The following is a 22,838-nucleotide window of genomic DNA, read 5'->3' as shown; positions in this document are numbered from 1 at the left end:
CTTCCTGTGGGAGCTTCCACAGGTCCCAACGCTATGTGTTTCTTGGTAGATACTATGGCAGACCAACACGGCTACCTACCTGTAACTAGAATCTTGGTAGATATGTTATTCTATGATGTGCATTATGAAAACTCAATATTTGGTTCCTCATAGGTTTAAGTAAAACCATCTGTGAGACACAGGAAAGGGGGGAGTTGGTTGCTTATTTTCTAAATCACTGCTTTTACCTGCTGTTTTGGTCAAAATGCTTGGAAAGCTGTTGATACATTGGGTAGCCTTGGGCCAGTCACTGTCCCTAAAGCTAACCTACATGTTGCACAGAGATAGGGAACCAGTGGTCCTCCACATGTTGTTGAAATTCTACTCCCATCAGCCTCAACTACCCAACTACCATGGCCAATAGTCAGGGAACTGAAACTGTAGTCCAGTAGCATTGCCTACTCTTAATGCTCCACCTCTTTAGATATATTCCTTAACAGCACAGTGTACAAATTTATCAAGAGTACATATAGAACAAAGATCTATTGGGCTATAGTATAAAACTATCCAAAAAGTAAATTTAGCCATGGGCATCTTGTGCTCCTACTGTAGTTGCAATATAGTGTTTGTTAAATTTAAGCCTTATAGCCTCTGTTCAATTGCTAATAGATGTCACATTTTAATTGATGTGTTTTTACTTGCTGAGTGTTCCAGAAGACACTCTGAGTACTTTTGTCGCCTTTAAAATTCCAGCCTGGGGTGTATGTGATCCAAACTGATTTGTAGTGTCTATAAACAGCTGTCCTGTGATAAAGATGGGAGAGCAGCTCAATCAGATGTGGGTGGGCGGTTGAGTTCTACCTGCTGAAATAAGAAGCAGTAAAAAGGTGACATCTGAGAGTACACCTTGTCACTGGTGCATCAATCCAGGCAGAGGGAAATGAAGGCCAAGTGTTTACCAGGACTTAAACAGGATAATGTTGTTGTCTCTCTCTCTTTGGGGGGGGGGGGTAAAGCAAGCAGCTAGTTATGCAGGCCTTGAATATTTGAAAAAAAATGAAGAGAACTGGATGCCCTTCTTTAAAATTTTCAAGCCTCTTGTTGAAAGCGTTAAATGGTGGAGTGTCTGTACATCGGAGCACAGAATGTAGGGAATTACAAATAAAAAAGATTAAAGATGTTGAGATGTTGAGTACATTTGAAGTACTTGAACAACTTTAATATACTGAATGGGCCATGCTAAATGAGTCTCTGTGTAAATCAATAATCCTCTCTATAAAGAGACTAATAGTTTAGTATGAATAACAAGGAAATGTACATGGTAACTAGTGTTCTAGAATTCTGTCAGTGTTTTTAAAGTTCACTGTCATAACTCTGTTTGCCTTGACCTTTATCAGTGATACCTTCAAAGATTTTTTAGTTGCTAGCTGAGGTTCAACTTGACACAAGACCTTTTAAACCCTCATTTCCTTTTCCCTTGGTGCTGATGCAGTAGCTAATATACTGCCCGCTCCTTATCTACCACTTTCGCTTCCCTTTTGCTTTTTGTTCCTCTGTAATTATAGGTGTGCCAAGCAGAATTTTCTCTCTGCATGCTTCCCTCCTCTTTCCTCTTGCGGGAAATTTGGGTTGGTTTTTTCTCAGTTTTCATTAGAATATTGAAGCTTTCCATGCACTAGTTAATTATCTTCCCTAATACAATGTCTGCTTGCCATTTGCATCTGGTGTGACTTATTCTGCCTTGGTAGTAAGTAAAAGGTCTAGGGACTTCAGTGACAGTGAAATTCTGTAGTTGTATCATAATTGCATAAGTGGGAGGATCACAGTTTGTTGTCTCCCCAAGTTGGTGAGGTTCATTCAATATCAACACAAAACTGAGCCTTCAATACTATTGGCCCACTCCTGTGTAATGCTCTTCCAGTAGAGATTCAAAACGCACTGTCTGTATTACATCTCACATGTTTGCTGAAGACTTTCATTTGCTGCCAGGCTTATGTAAACAATTAAGAAAAACATATTCCATAATAATAATAATAATAATAATAATAAAATAATAAAAATAATAAAAATAATAATAATTTTTTTTTATTTATACCCCGCTCTCCCCAGCCAAGACCAGGCTCAAGGCGGCTAACAACCAATAATAAAAACAAGTTGATTAAAATACAATTTAAAAGATTAAGATACAACATTAAAACATTAGTGTGCAATCTCTTCATAGGAGGAGAAAGGAAAAAGAAAGAGGGGGAGGGAATCCAAGCCAAAGGCCAGGTGGAACAACTCTGTCTTACAAGCCCTGCGGAAATAAATCAGATCCCGCAGGGCCCTGGTCTCATGAAACAGAGCATTCCACCAGGCCGGAGCCAGTGTTGAGAAGGCCATGGCTCTGGTTGAGGCTAATCTAACTTCCTTAGGGCCCGGGACCTCTAGGGTCAGTTGATGTTTTATCTCTGTATTATTCCTATTGCATTTTAGTAGTTGTAACCACCTTAGATAATATTTATGAAATTGCAGTATAAAAAAAGTTTATAAATAAATACTCATATAATATCATGAAGAATATTACAAAAAATCATTTGACAGTTCAACTGAGTTCTAAAGAGAAGGTTCAGCAAGATGTTGTTATTGTTGTTGCTGCTGCTGCTGCTGTTGTTATCATTCCTCCTGGAGAGGCCTTAGTCCTCTCAGTTCTTTCTCCTTCCATTTCTTTGAACATATGAGTCATCTCTTTAAGTCCTTTAGTTATATCTCTTATGAGGTGGTAAAATAATAACATTGCATCACTCTGACTGTGATTTGCAAGAATCTTTCTATAAAACTGGCTCACATACATTTACTGATAACATTGCATACTTAGCCAAATAACTCATAGTTCTTGTCCAGCAAAATCAGGGATCTTGGGTTATGACAGTAATTTTCAACCTGTGTGTCATGGCACCATGGGGTGCCTTGAATGATGGTCAAGGGTGCCACAGGCAACTCTGACCTCTGTCCCTCTTTTCTTCCCTCCCTCCTCAGATGTCCTCTCGTGTCTCTGCCTCCCAAGGGCCTGCACAGCTGTTTGTTGCAGCAGCCCTGGCTACAAGCTCCCCATGTGAATGGTGCCTCTGGGGCTGCCCAGGGGGTGTTTCCCAGGCGCCTGTGGGGCAGTGTGAGTAGGCACCTCTCTTTGGGGTAGGAGGGGTAGCTCAGAGACCAGGGGCTGCAGCTGCAGCTGCCCAGAGGACTCCCAAGGAGAGGGGAGAAGAGAGGAGGCTGAGACAACCCTCCACAAGGGAGAGTGTTCAAAAAGGAGTGAGAGGCTGCCTGCTCTGCAGGCAAGGGGTGACATAACTGAGCTCCTGAGCCCCACAGGGGTGCTGCAGAAAAAATGTAGTTGGTCAAGGGAGCTGTGAACCCAAAAAGGTTGAAAAGATCTGGGTTATGATGCCTACTGACATTAGATCAGTTCAGGTTAGGCAAGCCATGCATAGGCAAGCCAGAGCAGGGTGTTAGAAAGGCAGAATTGATCTTAGGATGCCATCACTAGCTGAACATATGCAACATATGGTATGTATGAAAGAGTTTAATCCCTTAGTGTTTTGTTTTTTTCAAACCACCAGCAATGCATGTTTCATTCAAAATGATTTGAATGTGTTTCCTTTTGAATTGATTGTAGATGGGGGGGGGGAGCTGTTTCTAATGAAGGTAATTTAAAGTTTCTTAAGATTATCGCATTGCTGTCAAAAACAAAATTCATATTTAATTTTGTGGTTGGTGAGTCTTTTCCTTTCCTACCCCTATTTCAGAAATACCTGTCAATGTAAGCACACCAGTCAGATCTTTTAATATCTTAATAGTCACTGGAGCGATATGTAAATGACTCCTTTAATGGGAATTAGTGTTACATGGTATATTTTGCTCACTTGATGCTATAGCTGTGGGTAATGGTTCAATGGAAAATAGTTTGCTGTGAGGCTTTAGTTGTAATAGCACAGACACCTATGAAATCTTCCTTCATTAAAGGCCCAACTGAAGTCAAAATGAGAAACCACTAAAACTGGTAAGCAATCTTTTTCCTTCCTTTCCTTTGATTTATGGACATACACCCAACCATATGTTATGTCATGAGAAGCAGTGACTGAAAACCACAATAATCTATCTTTGATGGCTTCTTATTTACTGTACAATGTAAGCTGTGTTATATGGGTCTGAACTAGCTAGGTGGAATTTAACCAAGAGAACAGTGATTGGACAGTAGTCATTGTGGCAGTTTTTAGATACCTAAAATCTGATGTGAAGAAGACATGAAGATAACCACATATTTTGGTTGTATGATTGTGTTACAAGCAATGCATTATGTACACATAATACTGCTTTTTTTCTTTAAAAAATGATTTCCTAATTGTAGATTTGCCTGGTGTAAAGACAAGACCAAACTGGAAACCTTTAATATTAACCCTCAAGTCACTTAGATTATACAGCTTTCAAATTGTGGATGGTATACAACTGGTGTCCCTCCACAGACAAAGCATCCATCAGTGGAATGTAGAAGGGAACAATTTTTGGTGATTCCCCAACACTGCCCCCCCAAACCCCTGTTCCATAGACTCTCCAGAACAGATCTGGGCAGAGAACTACTTGGGGAAGAGTATTTTTGTTTTGTTTTAAAACTCCCTTCCTCATTTCACTGATAGATATCTTCCATCTGCAGAGGCACATCAGTCCAAAGTATATTTTCTCCAGACCAATTTCCCCCCTCATTTAATTGTTTTTTTTACTATTGCTCATATGTATAAAGTGCTTGTCTCAGCAGTTTAAAGAAAACAAGATAGGAAAGGAGACTGCCTCCAAGGTACATATTAAGCACCAAACCATAAGACTGTGTTTGTTAGTAGTATAACAACAACAACCATGTAGAATCGTCAAAGATTTTCAAAACTTCATTTCCTGATGGACTCTTGTGTTGGTAGAAGTAAGGCCGACTGCATTATGCCTTTTCCTCCCAGGTTTCAGGCTGTTGTGCTGTCAGTGACCAGGAAAAAAATGTGGGATATCTAGTCTTATATAACAAACACACATGAAGGAGTTAATGCCATAGAGTAAGCTGTCCTGCCAGGCTTCGCTAGGTCATTCCCCCTCACATTGAGAAGAAGGCAATCAAGCATATCGTTCTTCAGTCTACCTGAGAAGCTCAGTTTGTAAAGAGGCCTCAGCTGTTTGCTCCAAGCTCAAACCCCATGGCACTTACAAGCCTCTCAAGTTCCTATACCAGTAATTTAGGAGCTGTCTCCACTAACTAAGCCCATATTTTAAAGCTCTAAGAGCCTATATGTCCTGAAATTGCTTTGCTATATATTTTGTGGTTTTAAATCTTTGCTGGTGTTCTCTCACCAAAGTGTACTTCTCCCAAACCTTCATATTGGCATCCAGGAATTCTTCTTTTATACCTATTTTTTTCCATTACCTGTTGACTAGAATAGGACATCTGGAAGCATAGCATGGCCAGCCCATGCTTAAGGCTGTATGAAATCTAGGACTTGGGTGGAAAATATATTGCAAGCCCAAGTTATAGACAAACTAAATGGGCCAAACATTTCTCTTTGTTTTCCTTCTCAGTTGTATAGTTTGCTTGTTTGTTTGTTTGTTTGATTGATTATGTAATGGGTTTAGGGGTTGCTCGTGCGTAAGTTGCCGCCACTCCTGGCTAGGTTACCTGGTTAACCCTTTCTGACTGAACAGCCTCCAGCATCGTGACTGTCTCAGTCGCTGGCAGAATCCGTCAGTGGGCGTTTCTTAAACCTTTTCCAGCATAAAAGTTGTTTGACGCCAAGTCTCCTCCTACTCTCCCTGCGCGGAAGTCTTCTGCGCAGGGAGGGTGTGGGCAGCGGAGTACCCGTACTCTCTCCACTGGTCTCCAGCGAAGAGTCTTGGAGCCTCCTCCCCGATTCCCCCACCTGCCCCCCTTCTCCACTGGTGTTACGCTGATTTCCTTCCCCAGCAGATGGGCTGCCTCTCTCCCTACTGGGACCCTCTCCTGCATCCCTTTGGAGCCTTTCCTCCACATCTAGCTCTGATGGCAGTTCCCTGACACCCATCTCCCCCCCAGGACCCCCTCCGCCCCCGGCCCGACCTTCAGATCCAACCTCGTCCCTTTCCTCGGCCGACAATGCGGGGAAGCCCCTGAAGGAGCTGTTGCTCTCCTCTGAGGATTCAAAACCCGCTTCCCACCCGCTCCGATATCTTGCCGCGGGGTTGGCCTCCCAATCTGATTCTTCTCCCTCTGACATTTCCCCTCCTTCCTCTTCGGAGGCAGGAAAACCCACAAATTCCTCCTCGTCGTCTGTGGTTCCAAATTCTTCCTTCCAGAATCTCGTTAGTGGTTTTGGTTTGTCTGGGAACAGGCTGTGGAATTCTTCCACTAGATACCCATCATTGACCGCCTCAGTGGGGACCCAAGTGTTTTCTGACTCGGGTTCTCCTTCCCAAGCCACTAAGTACTCCACCTGGCGCCCTCGCCACCTAGAATCGAGTATTTCCATGGCTTGGTGGTGGAGTTCCCTCTCCTCTACCCGCGGGTGGGCGGTGACTCCTCCCTCCCGCCCCGGGAATTCCCGCCCCTCCCTGTACGGTGAGAGTAGGGACCTATGGAACACCGGATGTATCTTCATGCAGTCCGGCAACTTGAGCTTGAATGCCACAGGGTTCACCTGCTGTGTTACCTCAAAGGGTCCCAACCGCCTTGGCTGCAACTTCTTGCACCCTCCCTTTAGGGGAAACCCTTGGGTTGACAACCACACTTGGTCTCCCACCCGTATGGCATCCCCCTCCTGACGGTGCTTGTCTGCCTGCCTCTTATAAACTTCCTTGGCCCGCTCCAAGTTCATTTTGAGTTGCTGGTGCAAGGCCTCCATTTCTTCCACAAACTGCTCGGCCGCAGGTACACTCCACCCTTCCTCCCCCCTCCCCGGGAAGGCCCTGGGGTGACACCCATAATTGGCCATGAACGGGCTCATGCCTGTGGACACATGTTCAGCGTTATTGTACGCAAATTCAGCCAGCGCTAGTTTCTCTACCCAATCGTTCTGTCTCTCGCTGACATAGCAGCGTAGGTATTGCTGGAGTATACTGTTCGCTCTTTCTGCTTGCCCGTTGGTTTCCGGGTGTCGCGCCGTCGAGAAGCCCACCTCTACCTGCAGCAAGCTCATGAGCTTCCTCCAGAATCGTGAAGTAAATTGTTTTCCGCGATCTGAGACGACCCTCGAGGGAGCCCCATGCTACCTGAAGATTTGATCCACAAACAACTTGGCTGTCTCCTCTGCCGTCACGGCATGTGAGCAAGCTATGAAATGGCACATTTTCGTCAGTAGATCGACTACTATCATGACTGCTGTCTTTCCCCTGGACTTGGGCAAATCTGTCATAAAATCAATGGACACCACCTCCCAGGGTCTTCCCGGCGTGGGTAAGGGTTCCAGTAGCCCTGCGGGGGCAGCCCTCTCCCCCTTTGCCCTTTGGCAGCGGTCGCACCCCCGTACATATTCCCGTACATCCTCCCTCACCCTTGGCCACCAGAACTGCCTGGTGACGAGCAGCATGGTTTTGTGCTGTCCAAAGTGCCCCACTGTGGAGTTGTCGTGGAGTTGTTTGAGTACCTTCCCCCTCAGGGTCTCCCCCGGTACATACAGCGCCCCCTTATAGTACAGCACCCCTTCTTTTTCCTCAAACCCCCATGGTTTTCTCTTCCGTCTCGGAGTTCCCTGATTTTACTTTGGGCGAACATGTCATTTCTAGAAAGCCCGGCCAGTTCTCGTTTCCCAACCAAGGCTCCCCCCCCCCACCCATCGGTCCTCGGGGATCACGTGTCTTATCTCCGGCGGTCCCTCCCCTTCCATGTACTCCGGCTTCCGGGAGAGAGCATCTGCTCTTACGTTTTCCTCTCCCGGCACATATCGGATCTCGAAGGAAAACTTGGAGAACTCCTGTGCCCATCTAATCTGTCTCTGGTTGAGTACTCGCGCGGTCCTCCAGTATTCCAAGTTCTTGTGATCAGTACAAACCTGGATCTTGTGCTGCGCCCCTATTAACAGATGTCTCCATTGGCGAAACGCCGCATAGATCGCAAGCAGTTCGCGGTCATACACCGTATAGTTTTGCTCCGACTTGCTCAGCTTCCTCGAGAAAAAGGCACACGGCTTCCATTCCTGCTTGCTCCTCCCTGGCTGCAAAAGTACCGCCCCAATGGCTCTGTCGGACGCGTCGGTCTCTAGCCTCATGGGTTTCTCCAGATCAACGTGCAGGAGCTGCTCTTCCGAAGCGAACACCTTCTTCAGTCTTTCAAAGGATTGCTGGGCACGTTCTGTCCAGGCGAACTTCCTTTTGCTACTGAGAAAATCTGTGATGGGCACCGTTAAGTGGGCGAAGTTCTTGATGAACTTCCTGTAGAAGTTGCTGAACCCTAGGAACCTCTGCACATCCTTCCGGGTTTTGGGGGCTTTCCATTCCAGCACTGCCTGCACCTTGCTTGGGTCCATAGCCAGTCCCTTGTCCGACAACTTGTACCCCAGAAACTCGACCTCTCTGGAGTGAAATTGGCATTTTTCCAGCTTGACCCACAACTGGTGCTTCTGCAGCCTCTCTAGCACTTCCCTGACATCTCTGACATGTTGCTTCTCATTGTTTGAATAGATTAAGACGTCGTCCAAGAAGGCTACGCAGTTTTTGTACAGCAGGGGACCCAACACGTGGTGCATGAATGCTTGAAAGCAGGCGGAGCCCGATTGTAATCCAAATGGCAAGACCAAGTACTTAAAAGCCCCCAGGGGGGTGAACATGGTGGTCTTCCATTCGTCCCCCTCCCTTACCCTTATCAAATTGTACGCTCCCCTGAGGTCCAGCTTGGTGAAAATTTTCCCGTGCCTCACCCGTGTTAAAATGTCGTCAATCCTGGGCATTGGGAAGGTCACGGGTTTAGATACCAAATTTAGGGCCCGGTAGTCCACGACCTGCCTGGGCTGGTTAGTCCCTCTTTTGTCCACAAAGAACACCGGACTGCCCCCCACCGCCTTTGATTCTCTTATGAACCCCCTCTTCAGGTTCTTGTCAATAAACTGCCGTAACTCCTGCATCTCCCTGTCCGACATGGCATACAGCTTACCCACCGGCAGCTGAGCCCCTGGGATTAAGTTGATTTGGCAGTCAAAGGGCCTATGGGGGGGTAGTCTGTCTGCCCCCTTCTCGCTGAAGACTTCCTTTAGGTCAGCGTATGGTGGTGGCACCTCTCCCTTTGTTTCCACCGCCAGCCCAGCCACCCTAGCCACTGTCATTCTGGGGGTTTCCTCCCCCAGACAGTGTTCCAAACAGTAAGCTGGCCCAAAGGTGACTGACCGCTGATGCCATGACACTACTGGATCATGCAGTGCCAGCCAGCTCATTCCCAGTATTATTGGGGGTCCTGCCAGTTTGGCCACGTGAAAGGCAATGGTCTCCGTGTGCCTGGAAACCCTCATTCGCATTGGCGGGGTCTGGTGTGTCACTTCCCCTCCCAGAAGTTCCCTGCCATCGATGGTGGTCACTTGCAAGGGAAAATCCAGGGGTAGCAAGTGTATTTGGTGCTCCAAAGCAAAGTCCCTGCTAAAGAAATTGCAGGAGCTGCCCGAATCCAGCAGCCCCTCAACCTTGACTGGGTGCCCATTCGGGAGTTCTAGCACCACTGCTATGGCTATCGCTGCCCTGGGGGGTTCAGGCTGGGGCACTTCTATTGGTTGCTGGTCTGGCTGCTGGCCCCTTTGGTTGGCAGCCAGGCACTGTCGTTTCCCTGCGCCTGCCCTTCGTCCCCCTTCTCCTCACAGCCAGCAGCCCCCACCATCCCTTGCCAGGCCTTTCTTTGAGGGCAGACCCTTGCAAAATGTCCCGGCCGTTGGCAGAGGAAACACTTCTTGGTGGTTTTCCACTCCTTCCCCTCCCTCTTGCAACCTTCACTGGAGTTTGAAACCTCGCGCTCGCGCGCGTCACCTATTTCCATTGGCTCAGCCTCCTGGGAAAGCTGTCTTGGTATTTCAGGAATTCCCCCACCTGCCCCCCTTCTCCACTGGTGTTACGCTGATTTCCTTCCCCAGCAGATGGGCTGCCTCTCTCCCTACTGGGACCCTCTCCTGCATCCCTTTGGAGCCTTCCCTCCGCCTCTAGCTCCGATGGCAGTTCCCTGTCAGATTAATACTACACTTGTATCTCATAGTGGCTTACAAACAAAAGAAGAAAAACACACATACAAACTTTAAAGCATAGATTATAAGAAAATAAGAACAGCATAAAAACATTCATGGTGCTTCTATCATGCTACGTCTCCCTATACATTTCTGCGGCTTTGGCACAAGAGCTGAGCTGACTCTATAGTGCTTGGTGTCTAGGATTTAGGTGTACAAAAGGGAAACGCTTGCTTATTTTGTAATTTGAAGTGATGCTCAGCAAGCAACAACTCTATATCACTTGCTTAAAATGTAAATATTGCTGAAAACTCCGAGACTTTACAAAAATTAATCTCAGCCTATTGTGAAATAACTGATGCCATGAAGAAATTTTACATACATGTTTCCCCTACATAATTATGCAAACTTTCTTCCTCATGATGCTCTTCTTAAGCTGTTGAGATACTCTTTCAATACATTTATAGACACGGGACAGTACACGAGGTAAGCATAATCTAGGCACAAGCATGTAGAATAATGGATTTCCAAGAGATGAAGAAAGGTATGAAGCATACATGCTAAGAGTGACATAAAATCCTTTTTTTTTTTAGGCTAAGGTGCAAAACAGAAAATAGACCTTCTTATATTTTACAGTTTTATTTTATTTTTACCTCCAATGCTCTGCTACATTATTGGTGATTTAATGTATTTAGCCATTGCTTTTTCATCCTTAGGGGGCTGGCAGGAGGGTCTTAAATGAAGTCATTGAAGCGTTGCCTTCCTATTTCAGTCCCTATTACAAAATGTCAAATAAATGGATATGATTTGCTCAGCAATCACTGGAAGGATAGGCATCAAACTTGCATAAATTCCAGTTGATATTTAAAACCTCTAGGATCAGAATCCTTATGGATATCTCTCTAACTTGTCCTATCAAATGATTATACTATTAGTTGTAAGACTCTCATATCCTTATTTCTTAATTTTGTATTTGGGGAACATGGGCTAAGCAAAAAAAAAAAGCAAGCAAGCACCACTTTCTTGTTTCTCTGATCAGGGAGTACAAATCAGCAAAAAAATGTGTAAATATCTAAATCACTGGATTAGCAAAATGGAGAAGAGTCTCCAGCTGTGTAAATTCAAATCCATTTTCAGATTTAAAAGTTCAACGTTCAGATATATCAAGTTTGCTTTTTAACATGTTCTCTTACAAACATATTGATAGAGGTGGTCTGGTTGACACTGTGTCTCTGGACTTTCAAAAGCCAGAGTACCTCACCAAATATTCCTAAGTAAGCTTAGCAGTCAAGGAATAAGATGAGAAATCCTCTTGTGGATCAGGAATTGGTTAAGCAGCGGGAAGCAGATAGTAGGAATAAATGGATTGTTCTTTGAATGGGGAGATGTAAAAAGTGGAGTCTCCCAAGGATTGGTATTGGCATCTATGAAGTTAGGGGTGAGCTGCAAGGTGGTCAAGTTTGCTGATGATACTAAACTATTAAGGATCATTAAAATAAAATGAGATCATGAGAAGTCCAAAAGGACCTCTGCATACTGAGTGAATGGGTAGTAAAATGGCAAATGCAATTCAGTGTAAACAAGTGTAAAGTGATACACGTAAGGGCAAAAATGTATATCTTAATTTCACATGTACAAATGGCATAGTTATCTGTCTGCCACAAAGTGGGGCGGCATCCCACACCAATCCCTCCTACTCTGAGTTCTGCTGTCACTTCTTTTCTTCATCTCCTTTCCAGCTGTGCTTACTCCCCTGAATCCATTGCCCTGGAATACAGTTGCAACATTCGCCTCTACGATTAATTTGGCCCTGAGTAGGCTCACTGTGTGCTGACTGTACACTAATATGGAGGTGATTATTCCAAAGCATACGATGAAGATTTTCTCCCTCCTCTTATACAACAATTTGGTTGTATCACATGAGTATTGTAGCTTTTGGAATGCTACCTCACTCTGTAGCTCTCATCATTCAATCAAAGTAGATATGGTACAAATAAGTGATGTATGGGTGTTGGTGTGAGGGAAGTGACCCCTTTTTAAAGATGAATGTCAGCTTGCCTCTTTGGGAACGGGCAGTGTTTCAGAGAAAACTTGGGGGGGAAGCTCAAGCTGTGCATCTGGTCCTCTTACTTGCATGCCAATTAATTATTTGGATCACAGCCTTAATGTGTAAGCACAAGCCTAGCGTAACTTGATTTCATTACCAATAACAAAAAAGCCCCCAACACTTTTCATAGATTGTCAGAACATTAAAAGAGAAGCAAGCAATGTAAACTATGTAATGGTTGTAATTATGTGTGGTATTGATTGCGGTGTCATGGTTACGTGATGTGAAGGTTATGCATAGAGCACCAGGTATCATGCCTGGATTCCCAAGGCTAGCGTTTGTTTTTGCTTGAACATTTATTTTATTTTGTTCCCGCCTCTGGAGGAATTAATATTTAGACTCACTGCTGCCTAGATGGCTTAGAACTTTTATTTGGTCCTAATACATTTGAAAGGGATTCCATATCCCAAAAGACTTCTCCCAAGAAACAAGCAAATATTTTACAGGAGTGAAACAAGGCTTTATATCTTGCAGAAATAAAATAATGAATAGTTTAAATTTATGATTTTGTTGGTTGGTTGGTTTTTGAATTTTCCTAACTCTAAAGAACATAAGTGTGAAATATGACAACATAAGAACAAAATACATCAAACATCAGTAAAAAAAAACCCCAAACTGAACATTTAATTAACAAGATAGTTTGATGTGCAGCCCTGCTAGGGATAAGAGTCCCAAAAATGAAATGCAAATGCATGGGAAAATGAGTGTCTTCCGTTGAATCTGAGAATCAAAAATATGGAAGACAGACATAACTAAGGGGAGATTATTTCAAAGTAAAGAACCCACCACAGAGAAGGCCGTTTATACATCCCCTCTCGATGAATCCTTGTAGGGATTGCAAGCCGAGGCCCCCCCCCCCATATTAAGGATTGCAGTGACTGGTATTAGAAGATGCACTGCTGCATTTTATCAGGACTAGAGCCATTTAGGGCTTTGTTAACTGTTATCAGCCCTTGAATTGGGCCTGGTAGCACATAGGCAACCAGGACACAGCATCTGGCATTGGTGTTCCATTATCCCATCTCACTACCCAGCTACTTAACCTGGCAGCAGTATTCTGCACCTGCTGCAGCTTCCAGATGATGTTCAAGGACATCTTCATGTAGAGCATGTTGCAGTCCCACAGCCATGAGATATCCAGAATATGGGTTATTGATAACAGGCTGTCTTGGTCCAGGACAGCTATAGTTGACAAACCAGCACTCCTTGCCTATTCAAATAGTTCCTCTTATAGCTCCCATTGTTCAGTTGTGTTGATTAGTGGTGACATTTCTTTTCAGAGTGGCAGATCAAAAACAATCTGATCTAATCTAGAAAAATAAAATAGGTTAATATTCTAATCTGGAGACAGTCACTAGCCATGGCATAAGGAACCTCTACTTGTAAAGATGACCATAATTCAATGTGGAAGTGAAAGTTTGACATCACAATGGCTTGTATTGTTTTCATAACACTAAAGGCTATATTTGCTGTTTGTCTATAATTCCTCCCCTCCCTACCCACACTAAGGTGTGAGATGGAGCCCAGAGTGCTGCTATGTTTGCCAGGCAACATGAGATGGTCAAGGTCTTAGTATATTATAGTTAGCCTGTGCAATCTAGAGACTTCATGCTGATGTCACTAAAAGGGTTGACATTAGATGCCCCTATTCTATCTGTGCATGATCAAAGATTTGGGAACTGTGCAGGCAGTCACAGATTACTCTTTAGGTCAAGTGCCAGTCTCAGATAATGAGATTTCAAGTTCTATTTCTGGATTCCCTGATAAGCTCCCACATTGCACAATTTGTATATTATACCATCCATGTGTTAAAGTTCTGCTGTTTTCAATGTGACTTTATTTAGTTGGAAAGGAGAGGTCTCATACTGGCTAGATTGTGCCCTGCATTTTTACCAACTCTTCCAGTCTTACAGCAGTGAACTCTATTTATATATATTTATGATAATTGGAGGTGAGCTTATATACTGTCCACCTATTACACTGTACAAAATAGGCTTGAGCCATTGCACCCAGTGTAAGAGAAAAGTGTGTGCTGCATTTCTAGATTTTAAGATATCACAAAGAAAAACCACTCCTAAAATATGGCTGTGCTATCCATCAATGCTGCAATGTTCAGATGATAAAAAGAAATTGCATTTATTATTGTATCTCTAAATCTCTTAATATTAAGCTAAGCTTTGTGGTTTGGAAAGGGAAGAAAATGCCCCTGACTCATGATTTTCAAGCATTCGAGCTTGGCAAGCTTGAATAAAAGAAAATTGATGTGCAAAATATCCACTGCAGTGTTTATACTAAAGGCTGTTTTTTGCATCTGCCAAGAATAGATTACAGAGATGTGTAGAATAGCAATGTCTGTCGTTCTCTAAATTGTAATGTATTTTGTGGTAATTTCATAAAGCTAATAGAATTTCTGTTATTTGTAACAGCAAATGAGAGCACGTAGATTTAGTTTATTGTTTATTTATTTATCCCCACCCCCCCACCCTGAGTTTATTTTGGATCCTGAGGAGGTGTATAGGGTAAATGTATTGATTGGGTTGTCATGTTTCACACCATGCCCACTGATTAATTTGCATTACTTTTCTGTCTTGCAGGCAGAGAATTCCGCACTGGCTATGGAAAATGAAAATCAGAGAGAACAGTATGAACGTTGCCTTGATGAAGTAAGGTGGATCAGTGTTTTGTCACTTTTCCAATAAGCAACCCTTCCCTTTCTTATTGGGTTACATTTTTATTTGTTAATCAGTTTATAATAAAATAATTCCGAATATACTAATTATGAACAATTTTTTGTAGTTTTGTTTAGGATTCTAGATTTCCCTTGGGACATACACAGGATTAATAAATAAATAAATTCAGAAGTAGATTAGAAGCAGTGGAATTAGCTCCCTTGAGACAAAAGAGGTTTTTTTGGGTTTTTTAAAGGTCCAAAGTTAAATACTGTTATTAGCTTCACCTACAAATCCTGGATGGAATGATAGATTTGATTCCCATGTAGTGTGGTCCAGTGGTGCTCCTGTTCTTTTACTGAGTGGATCTACCCGAGGAAGTTTGTCTTTAATATGGGTTGGTTAATTTAAATCCATAATGCAACACTGAAAAGTCATTGGATCTTTGCATTTATCTTCAAGACCCATGCTCACTTTGAACAAACCAACTCTGTGATGCCATTGACTTACATTTTGAGAAGTACAGCAATAGATTATGGTAATAGTAATAATCCTTTTTAGCCATGACATAGTCTGCATCCCAAATGAAAGAGGATTTTCCAAACCATTTTCTTCTTTTGTTGGCCTTAATTAGGCATGAACAATCTAAGGCATTCCAGACAACTTGGAGATTTTATATCCCAGAATAATATCAACTTGGATTGTGACCCATGTCTAGTTCTATTTCCCCCCCCCCCCCCCAAATCACCTAAGCTCAGTCTGCAAGTTTGTATTTCCCAGATCAGCTGGGAAACTGTTGATACTGAAAGTTAGTAGGTCTCTGTCTCACAAGACCCTGCTTAACCACCTGAGTTTAATACATTCTCATTCTGTTCTTCTAAGAGCAAATCTTGAAAATTGAAATAGAGATTGTAGGGATCCTCCCCCCATTTTTTACAATATTTGTCAGAAGTAGCTTTGAAGAATATGTTTAGACATTCATTTTCTTGGGAACTTCCTATGTCGAAGGCTATAAAACCAGGTCCAGCTATACCATTTCCCCCAGCTGAGAGACTTTCCACACTATCCCTTCCACCAAGAAACCTACTACCATTAAGTACCACATATAGGCTGTTTTGGAGTAAGTTTCTACAGAAACTTTTCAGCTAGGATATAGACCTATTTAATAAACAGCTGCTTCTGATTATATGGATTCGGGGGTTTATCAAGCAGGGGAAAATATAGCCACAACTACAAGAATTGCTCACACTAGAATTATATTCTATGTAGTTTGAGGTGAAAGTGTTCCCAGTACTATGCTACCGCATACTTAAAAGTGACACACAAATCTTCTGATCGCATGTGGGCATGCACAAGCGGGTTTTTTTTTTGTTTTTTCCAGTGGCTGTGGCAGAAAACTTTAAGGCTTCTGATCAGCCCATATTGATGCCAGGTTTATGGTATGAATTTTGGAATAGGTTTATGGGCAGATTAATAGCACAAGGGTTTGCTGCTGGGCAGACAACATAGATTGGAGAGTTGAGCAGTTGTAGATGATCACAAAAGTGGCACTTCCCATCTCAATAATATCAGCTGTATAAACTTTAATTTGATTTGATGGCATGGGGATTACTCAGCTGTTTCAAACTTTGTGTACAGGCACAAAACCTCATCAAATAAACTGATAGTCAGAGCTGAGGTGCAAAATTGCTGGATTCAGGCCCTCATTTTCTAAAAATCTTAATGTCCCTTTTGTTCATATGCTTTCTTCTCTGTTTATTATAAACCTAACCTTCATAACTGCATTACAAATTCTTGCCCTGAAATACAATTTAATATTCTGTGAGTGTATCTACCCATAAAATTCAGTCATTGTAAAGGGTGGGGTGGGGGGGAATCAGAATGTAAGACAATTACAGTCGCTTATAAATTCTGATAGTAATCCTAACAAACAATTGTTTTGAAATTAGTTGTCTATCTCTGCTATTTCCTCTAAAGTAGATAGATCAATCATTTGGATTGAACTTGAAAGTAAATAGCACTGCAATGCATTATATAAGGATGAGCTTCATTTATTTAAAATTCAATACATATATCTATAAATTCTAAACCCATCTCCTTGTCTCTAGGAAACCTAATGCAAGAAACAGGATTACCTTCTTCTACCTCAGGGGCCTGAGGTTTAAATGCTTAATCCTAGTTTCCTATTCTGGAAATTGATTGTCAGTTTTTTGTCAAGAGGTGGTATAATATTTATTCCTGTTATTATGCCAGTAAAGATTTATGTCAGACTCAGCTGCATTCTATCAGGGCAATGTGATACACCACACTATAACATCTTAAAATTACTATACTAGCATTTGCAGTTAGCCACACAAAATTTAAAGATCCCACCAATGTTTAACTTGTATTTGAAAGCAACTAAAAGCTGTCATTAACATGCCATGCAAATAAGATAATAAAAGCTTATTCTTATTCTTCGTCATTCGAAAACATGACCAGGTCACTGGAAATATATCCTGGATTATTTTAGCTCTGTTGCTATTCTTTCTTAGATTGGCCAGAAATCCTCCAAATCTGTTATGGTGAGTTTCTTTAAATTAAGATGATGGGTATACTACTTCAGCTTTTCCAAGTATAAAGATCTTGGATTTCTGCATGATGGTAAAGGGATTATTGTTATTCTACCCCATTCATTTCAGTAAGAAGGAAATGCATTGTAAATGGAGTGGGGGGGAGGGAGCCATGATCAATTAACATGTTGTTGATGGACTGAAATCAGCAATGACATGAATACTAATTGTATTTGCTAGATTTATTTCCATTCTGGGCATGGGATGAAAAAGCAAACATCAGCAATTTCCTTTTCTTGTTTCCACTTTCATCAGAATTCTCCAACATCCCTTGCCACTAGGTTGCCTTACCTTCAGCTACTCAGATCAGAAGTGCTTGCATTGCTCCCTCTTCTGCTTATGCCACTTGGCACAGCTCTCAGTGACTATGCAGGCAGAACTGCTGCAAATGACTTGGACACAGTCTGCAGAACCTTGTAGGGTTTTGAACATAGCTGTTTGCTTGCTTGCTTGCTTGCTTATTTATTTATTTATTTTACTAATAAGTGGCTTCATGTCATGTCATTTCATAAAGAAGTAGTGTATTGGATGGGTTTGTTCAATTTTCAGGTACACCAAACAATGTTACAACTAAAAATACATGCTAGAAGGAATGCTGTTGGATGTCAGTTCTTAAAGCCTATAGGGCAACACACATGGATTTCAGAGATGCAATATATTTACTGCTGTGGGTTATTATGGCTGCAGTATTAGTCTGTGTCTTGTATTAAATCATGTACAGAACTATTTTATGTGACGGTTTATTCCCTAGTTGCCTTAGGTTAGAGACCAGTTCTGGAAAGGGAGAAGTGATAATGGGTCATGTTATAAGTGTATGAATCAAATCAAACTCTTGGATCATACAGGAGCAGAATTACGTAGGTTGAAATTTCTGCTCATGCTTCAGTTCATATGAGTAGGTTACATTTTTTTTCAATGAAGATGTTGAGAAGAAAGTGGAATTTTGTTTTTAACTGCTAGGTATGCTTATTTTCAAATGGATAAGCTTCAGATATAATAGGGCTCTGCTTTGACAACATAAGGTTTTTTAGTGTGTACAAAAATAGGTCATTTTTTGAACAAAATAAGGTATTAGATAATTAAATGTGTGGTACAAATGTTAATATCTGGTGGGGTGGGGTTTTTTTTTTAATTAAAAAAACTAGTTGTATACACAATTCTACTAATCAATGTTTTGTAATCTGATGCAAATAAATATAAAGTGTGGTGTGAGTGCCATCCAAGCACATTTGATGACTGTAGGCATTTTAATTTTTAGTGGCACTTAACAGTATCTTGCTGTCATGACAGATGTTCTGTTTTGTCAATATTGAATCAAGAAACAATTAGACCTCATGAAAACATCCAGGGCCCGGCCTTCTGCTTGAACAAAATTGATGATATCTCTTTCAAAATCAGCTGAATGGTACTGGTTTTTTTCCAGTCCTGTGACTTACACTACTCCAGAATTTGGGACAAAATGAGGTTTTCAAGGGAACTGGTAGAATCTGAAACTTAAGTGAAGATAAGAGAAGTTTTAAAAAAAAACCCTCCAGGTGTGCCTAAAGGAAATTATCTGTACGAACACAGGAAGCTGCTTTTCACCCAATCAGACCATTGAGCCATCTGGTTCTGCACTGTCTATGGGTAAAGGTAAAAGGTAAAGGGACAGTAGTGGAGGAAGGGATGCAGCATGGGACATGTGTGGCGCGTGGCCTGTAGGGCACCCTAGCCGCCACCTCCCAGTCATGGCCGTCCTCCAGACTGGGTGGCTTGCCCCGCCCCCATGGACAGCTAGCACCACCCTATGGTGGCTAGCACCTCCCCTGTGCTACTCCGCTGCCCCTGGATGGTTAAGTCCAGTCAAAGGGGACTATGGGGTGCGCCGCTCATCTCACTCCAGGCTGAGAGAGCCGGCGTTTGTCCACTGACTGCTTTCCAGGTCATGTGGCCAGCATGACTAAACCGCTTATGGTGCAACAGGACACCGCGATGGAAGCCGTAGTGCACGGAAATGCAGTTTACTTTCCTGCCACAGTGGTACCAGTTTATCTACTTCTACTGGTATGCTTTCAAACTCCTAGGTTGTCAGAAGCTGGGATAGAGCAACGGGAGCTTACCCCGTTGCACAGATTCAAACTGCAAATGTTCGAACTTCAGTGTTACTCAAACTTGGGTTGCCAGCTGTTGTTGGACTACAACTCCCATCATCCCTAGCTAGCAGCTGAATATACAAGTTTGATAAATACTGGTCCATACTAAGTAGAAGTGGCTCTTCAGGGTTTCCAGGTCTACCTGGAGATGCCACAGATTGAACTAGGACTTTCTGCATTCAAAGCAGATGCTGTATTACTCAGCTATGACCCTTAGAAAGCACACACAAACACAATCTGATGCACGGCTCAAATGTCCTTTATTTATTCTTACAGGTAGCCAACCAAGTTGTACAAGCACTACTTACTCAGAAGGTAAGTAATTTCTCCTTTTCGTGAGACACTGTTAAATGTTATAGTTACCAAGGATACTTAATTAGAGTTATCAAAGATCTTTATTCAATAAAATTGGTGCTAATTAGAGATTTACTCTGTAATGAAATATCAGCTTAAGCAGAGGATTTTCCTTAGGACTGTAACATGGGAGAAAATGGATAAATTCCCTCTCCATGTCTTCTCTGATCCCATTAATTATTAGCACATACATGCATATTCAGCTAATAGAATTTAAAATTTAAAACATGCACATATACTGTGACATGTATTCGACCCTTTGTATACTGGCATGTTTTCTATCAATGTTTAATTGTATTTTAATGCTTGATTTTTTTATGCTTTTAGTGGTTCTTGTTTTTATCTGTAAGTTACCTTGACTCCCATCAGGGGAAAAGGCAGAGTTGTTGTTGTTGTTGTTGTTGTTGTTGTTGTTGTTGTTATTGTTGTTGTTATTATCATCTTTGATAGTAAGTGCATTTATTACTAGATGAATTTATTCTACATTTATTTTCTCTATCAGAATTGTATGCTACTCTTCCTCCAGGGGGATTAAAGCACAATCCCTTTATATCCCTGCAGTGGTTTGAGCTGAAAAAGAAGCCCAAAGTCACCAACTTTGGATTTGAAGCTAGATCTTCCTTGTCAAAGTCCAGTAGTTGACATGTTCCTAATCAACTCATTCTAGAAGTGCCTGTCCTTATGCCAAAATTGTATCCCCACCCCTGCTATACACAAGAAATGTTCAGGGGCAATGTCAAGGTTTGAAATACAAACAAAATACTTTAGGAAAAATCCCAGGGGTGTGGAATCCAAAAAGAGCAGAGTGAGAACTGAGCATGCTGACAGACATGCAACATTTGGATAGGGAAAGGGAATTGAGTAACTGGAAACCTGAACAGAAGCACTCCACATTGCAGCATTTCCTTGCAGATCCTACTAATATGTATTTGGCAAAGAGAAAACTTTGTACAGATTGCCATTTATTTGTCTTTCCTGGTCTCACATCATTTTTGCTATTGGGAGGGTGGGAGTTACATATTCCTCTATTTCCAATTGCCAATATTAGGCTTTTTTTTCTTTTCTTTTTTTGCTGCAAACTTTGCTGTATTTGTTGTTGTTAAGCTTTTTGAGTGGTGCTTCTGCCTCAAAAATTTTTTATCTACAAAGCTATCTGGCTTCATTTCTTGATCAGAAATTAACTCTCTGTGGCTCCAGTTTCTACTTAAAAGTATTGTCTGCAGAGTGTGCATGTGTGTCTAATAGGTAGTATAACACTGGGACATCGGCATCCAGTTACCCTCCTACTGCACAGGGGGAAATGCCAGCACAACTTTCTCAGCAGTGCACAGTCTGCTGACTCTATGTATGCACAAGCCCAAGCAAGAGCAAACTGGTGTTCTGGAGGTGGGGGTTATTGTATTCAACACAAGAGTGACAGGAAAGAGGTGGATCTACTGCCTATCTAAAAGTTTATTCAAACAAAATTTATATACTGCTTGATTGTAATAAAACCTTGAAGTAGGTTACAAAAAAATATTAAAACTATTAGTAAAAACAGTTTTTAAAAAGCTAATCAAAGAGATTCTAGTCCCAATCACTTTGTGGAGGCTATTAATGGTTGCTTGTCACCATAAGGGTAAAGGTAAAGGGGCCCCTGACTGTTAGGTCCAGTTGTGGATGACTATGGGGTTGCAGCGCTCATCTCGCTTTAGTGGCCGAGGGAGCCGGCGTACAGCTTCCAGGTCATGTGGCCAGCATCACTAAGCCGCTTCTGGTGAACCAGAGCAGTGCACGGAAACGCCATTTACCTTCTTGCCGGATTGGTACCTATTTATCTACTTGCACTTTGACGTGCTTTCAAACTGCTAGGTTGGCAGGAGCAGGGACCGAGCAATGGGAGCTCACCCCGTTGCGGGGATTCAAACCACCGACCTTCAGATCGGCAAGCCCTAGGCTCTGTGGTTTAGACCACAGCGCCACCTGCATCCAATTAATGGTTGCTTGTCACCATAGCTATGGTCTATCCCCATTGTTGGAGACTGTATGCCTTTGGATACCTGTTTCTGAGTATCACAGCTGTGGAGACTATTTTTCCTCTCAAACACTCCCAAAGGCTGCCATTGCAGGGTGCTGGGTTACATGGACCATTGGCCTGGTCCAGGAGAACCTTCCCTGTGTTCGTGCAGTAGCAGACATACAGCCTACAGTTTTTCTTACATTTCTTCAGATGAAGAACACACAACCTTTAATCTCATATGAAACATAAAAGGCCTCCCTGTACCTGGTCAGAGAAAGAGATCTTTCCCACCATCCTCTGCCAGGTTTTCCGTTTGGTGTTTTTTTTTATGGGAGATGTGTGAGTTTGAACCTGGGGCCTTCTGTGTGCAAAGTATGCATTCTTTTCAGAGCTGCAGTCTGCGACCGTGTGTCCATTGTGGTGCTGGGACATGACTGTGAACTAACACGCCACATCCCGCTTTGTTTTCATCTCCATAAAATGTAACACATGAGAGGCATCTTAGAAGGAGTGAGGAGATGCCTTTGGGTGTGAGTGTGTATTGCAGGGACGGGGGGCTGGAGAGGTATAGAGGTATTGTGAGTTATTTTCTGCAGGCATCAACACTGGGTAAGGTTTAAATATCTTCCAAGTGCAGAGAAATACACATTATTATAAGTTGCAGATTCTTTCATATCCATCGGTACCAGCATATGTGGGTGGGCCAGAATGTTACAGCTGGGTGAGGATGGTGCATGGGAGCAACAAGATTGGTGTTTTGCTGCACTGGTGGAAATGCTGAATTGGTGGCAGTAGTCCTGTG

The 22,838-nt window shown here is 42.5% G+C and overlaps 1 protein-coding gene across 12 annotated transcripts in view; it reads left to right on the top strand.

The window, feature by feature from the left end:
* NCKAP5 (NCK associated protein 5) overlaps positions 1-22,838 on the top strand; it is a 627,572-nt gene that overhangs the window by 455,952 nt on the left and 148,782 nt on the right. For all 12 annotated transcript variants that reach the window (XM_081005049.1, XM_081005050.1, XM_081005048.1 and 9 more), the window contains 2 exons: positions 14,865-14,933; positions 19,960-19,998. In XM_081005049.1, the coding sequence (XP_080861175.1) occupies positions 14,865-14,933; positions 19,960-19,998 (108 nt within the window). The remainder of the gene's footprint in view (positions 1-14,864; positions 14,934-19,959; positions 19,999-22,838) is intronic.

This window comes from Podarcis pityusensis, assembly GCF_964106645.2.
Source record: "Podarcis pityusensis genome assembly, chromosome: 1".
Lineage (NCBI taxonomy): Eukaryota > Metazoa > Chordata > Lepidosauria > Squamata > Lacertidae > Podarcis > Podarcis pityusensis.
Note: the sequence above shows the minus strand (reverse complement) of the source record. Positions and strands in the feature narration are given on the sequence as shown.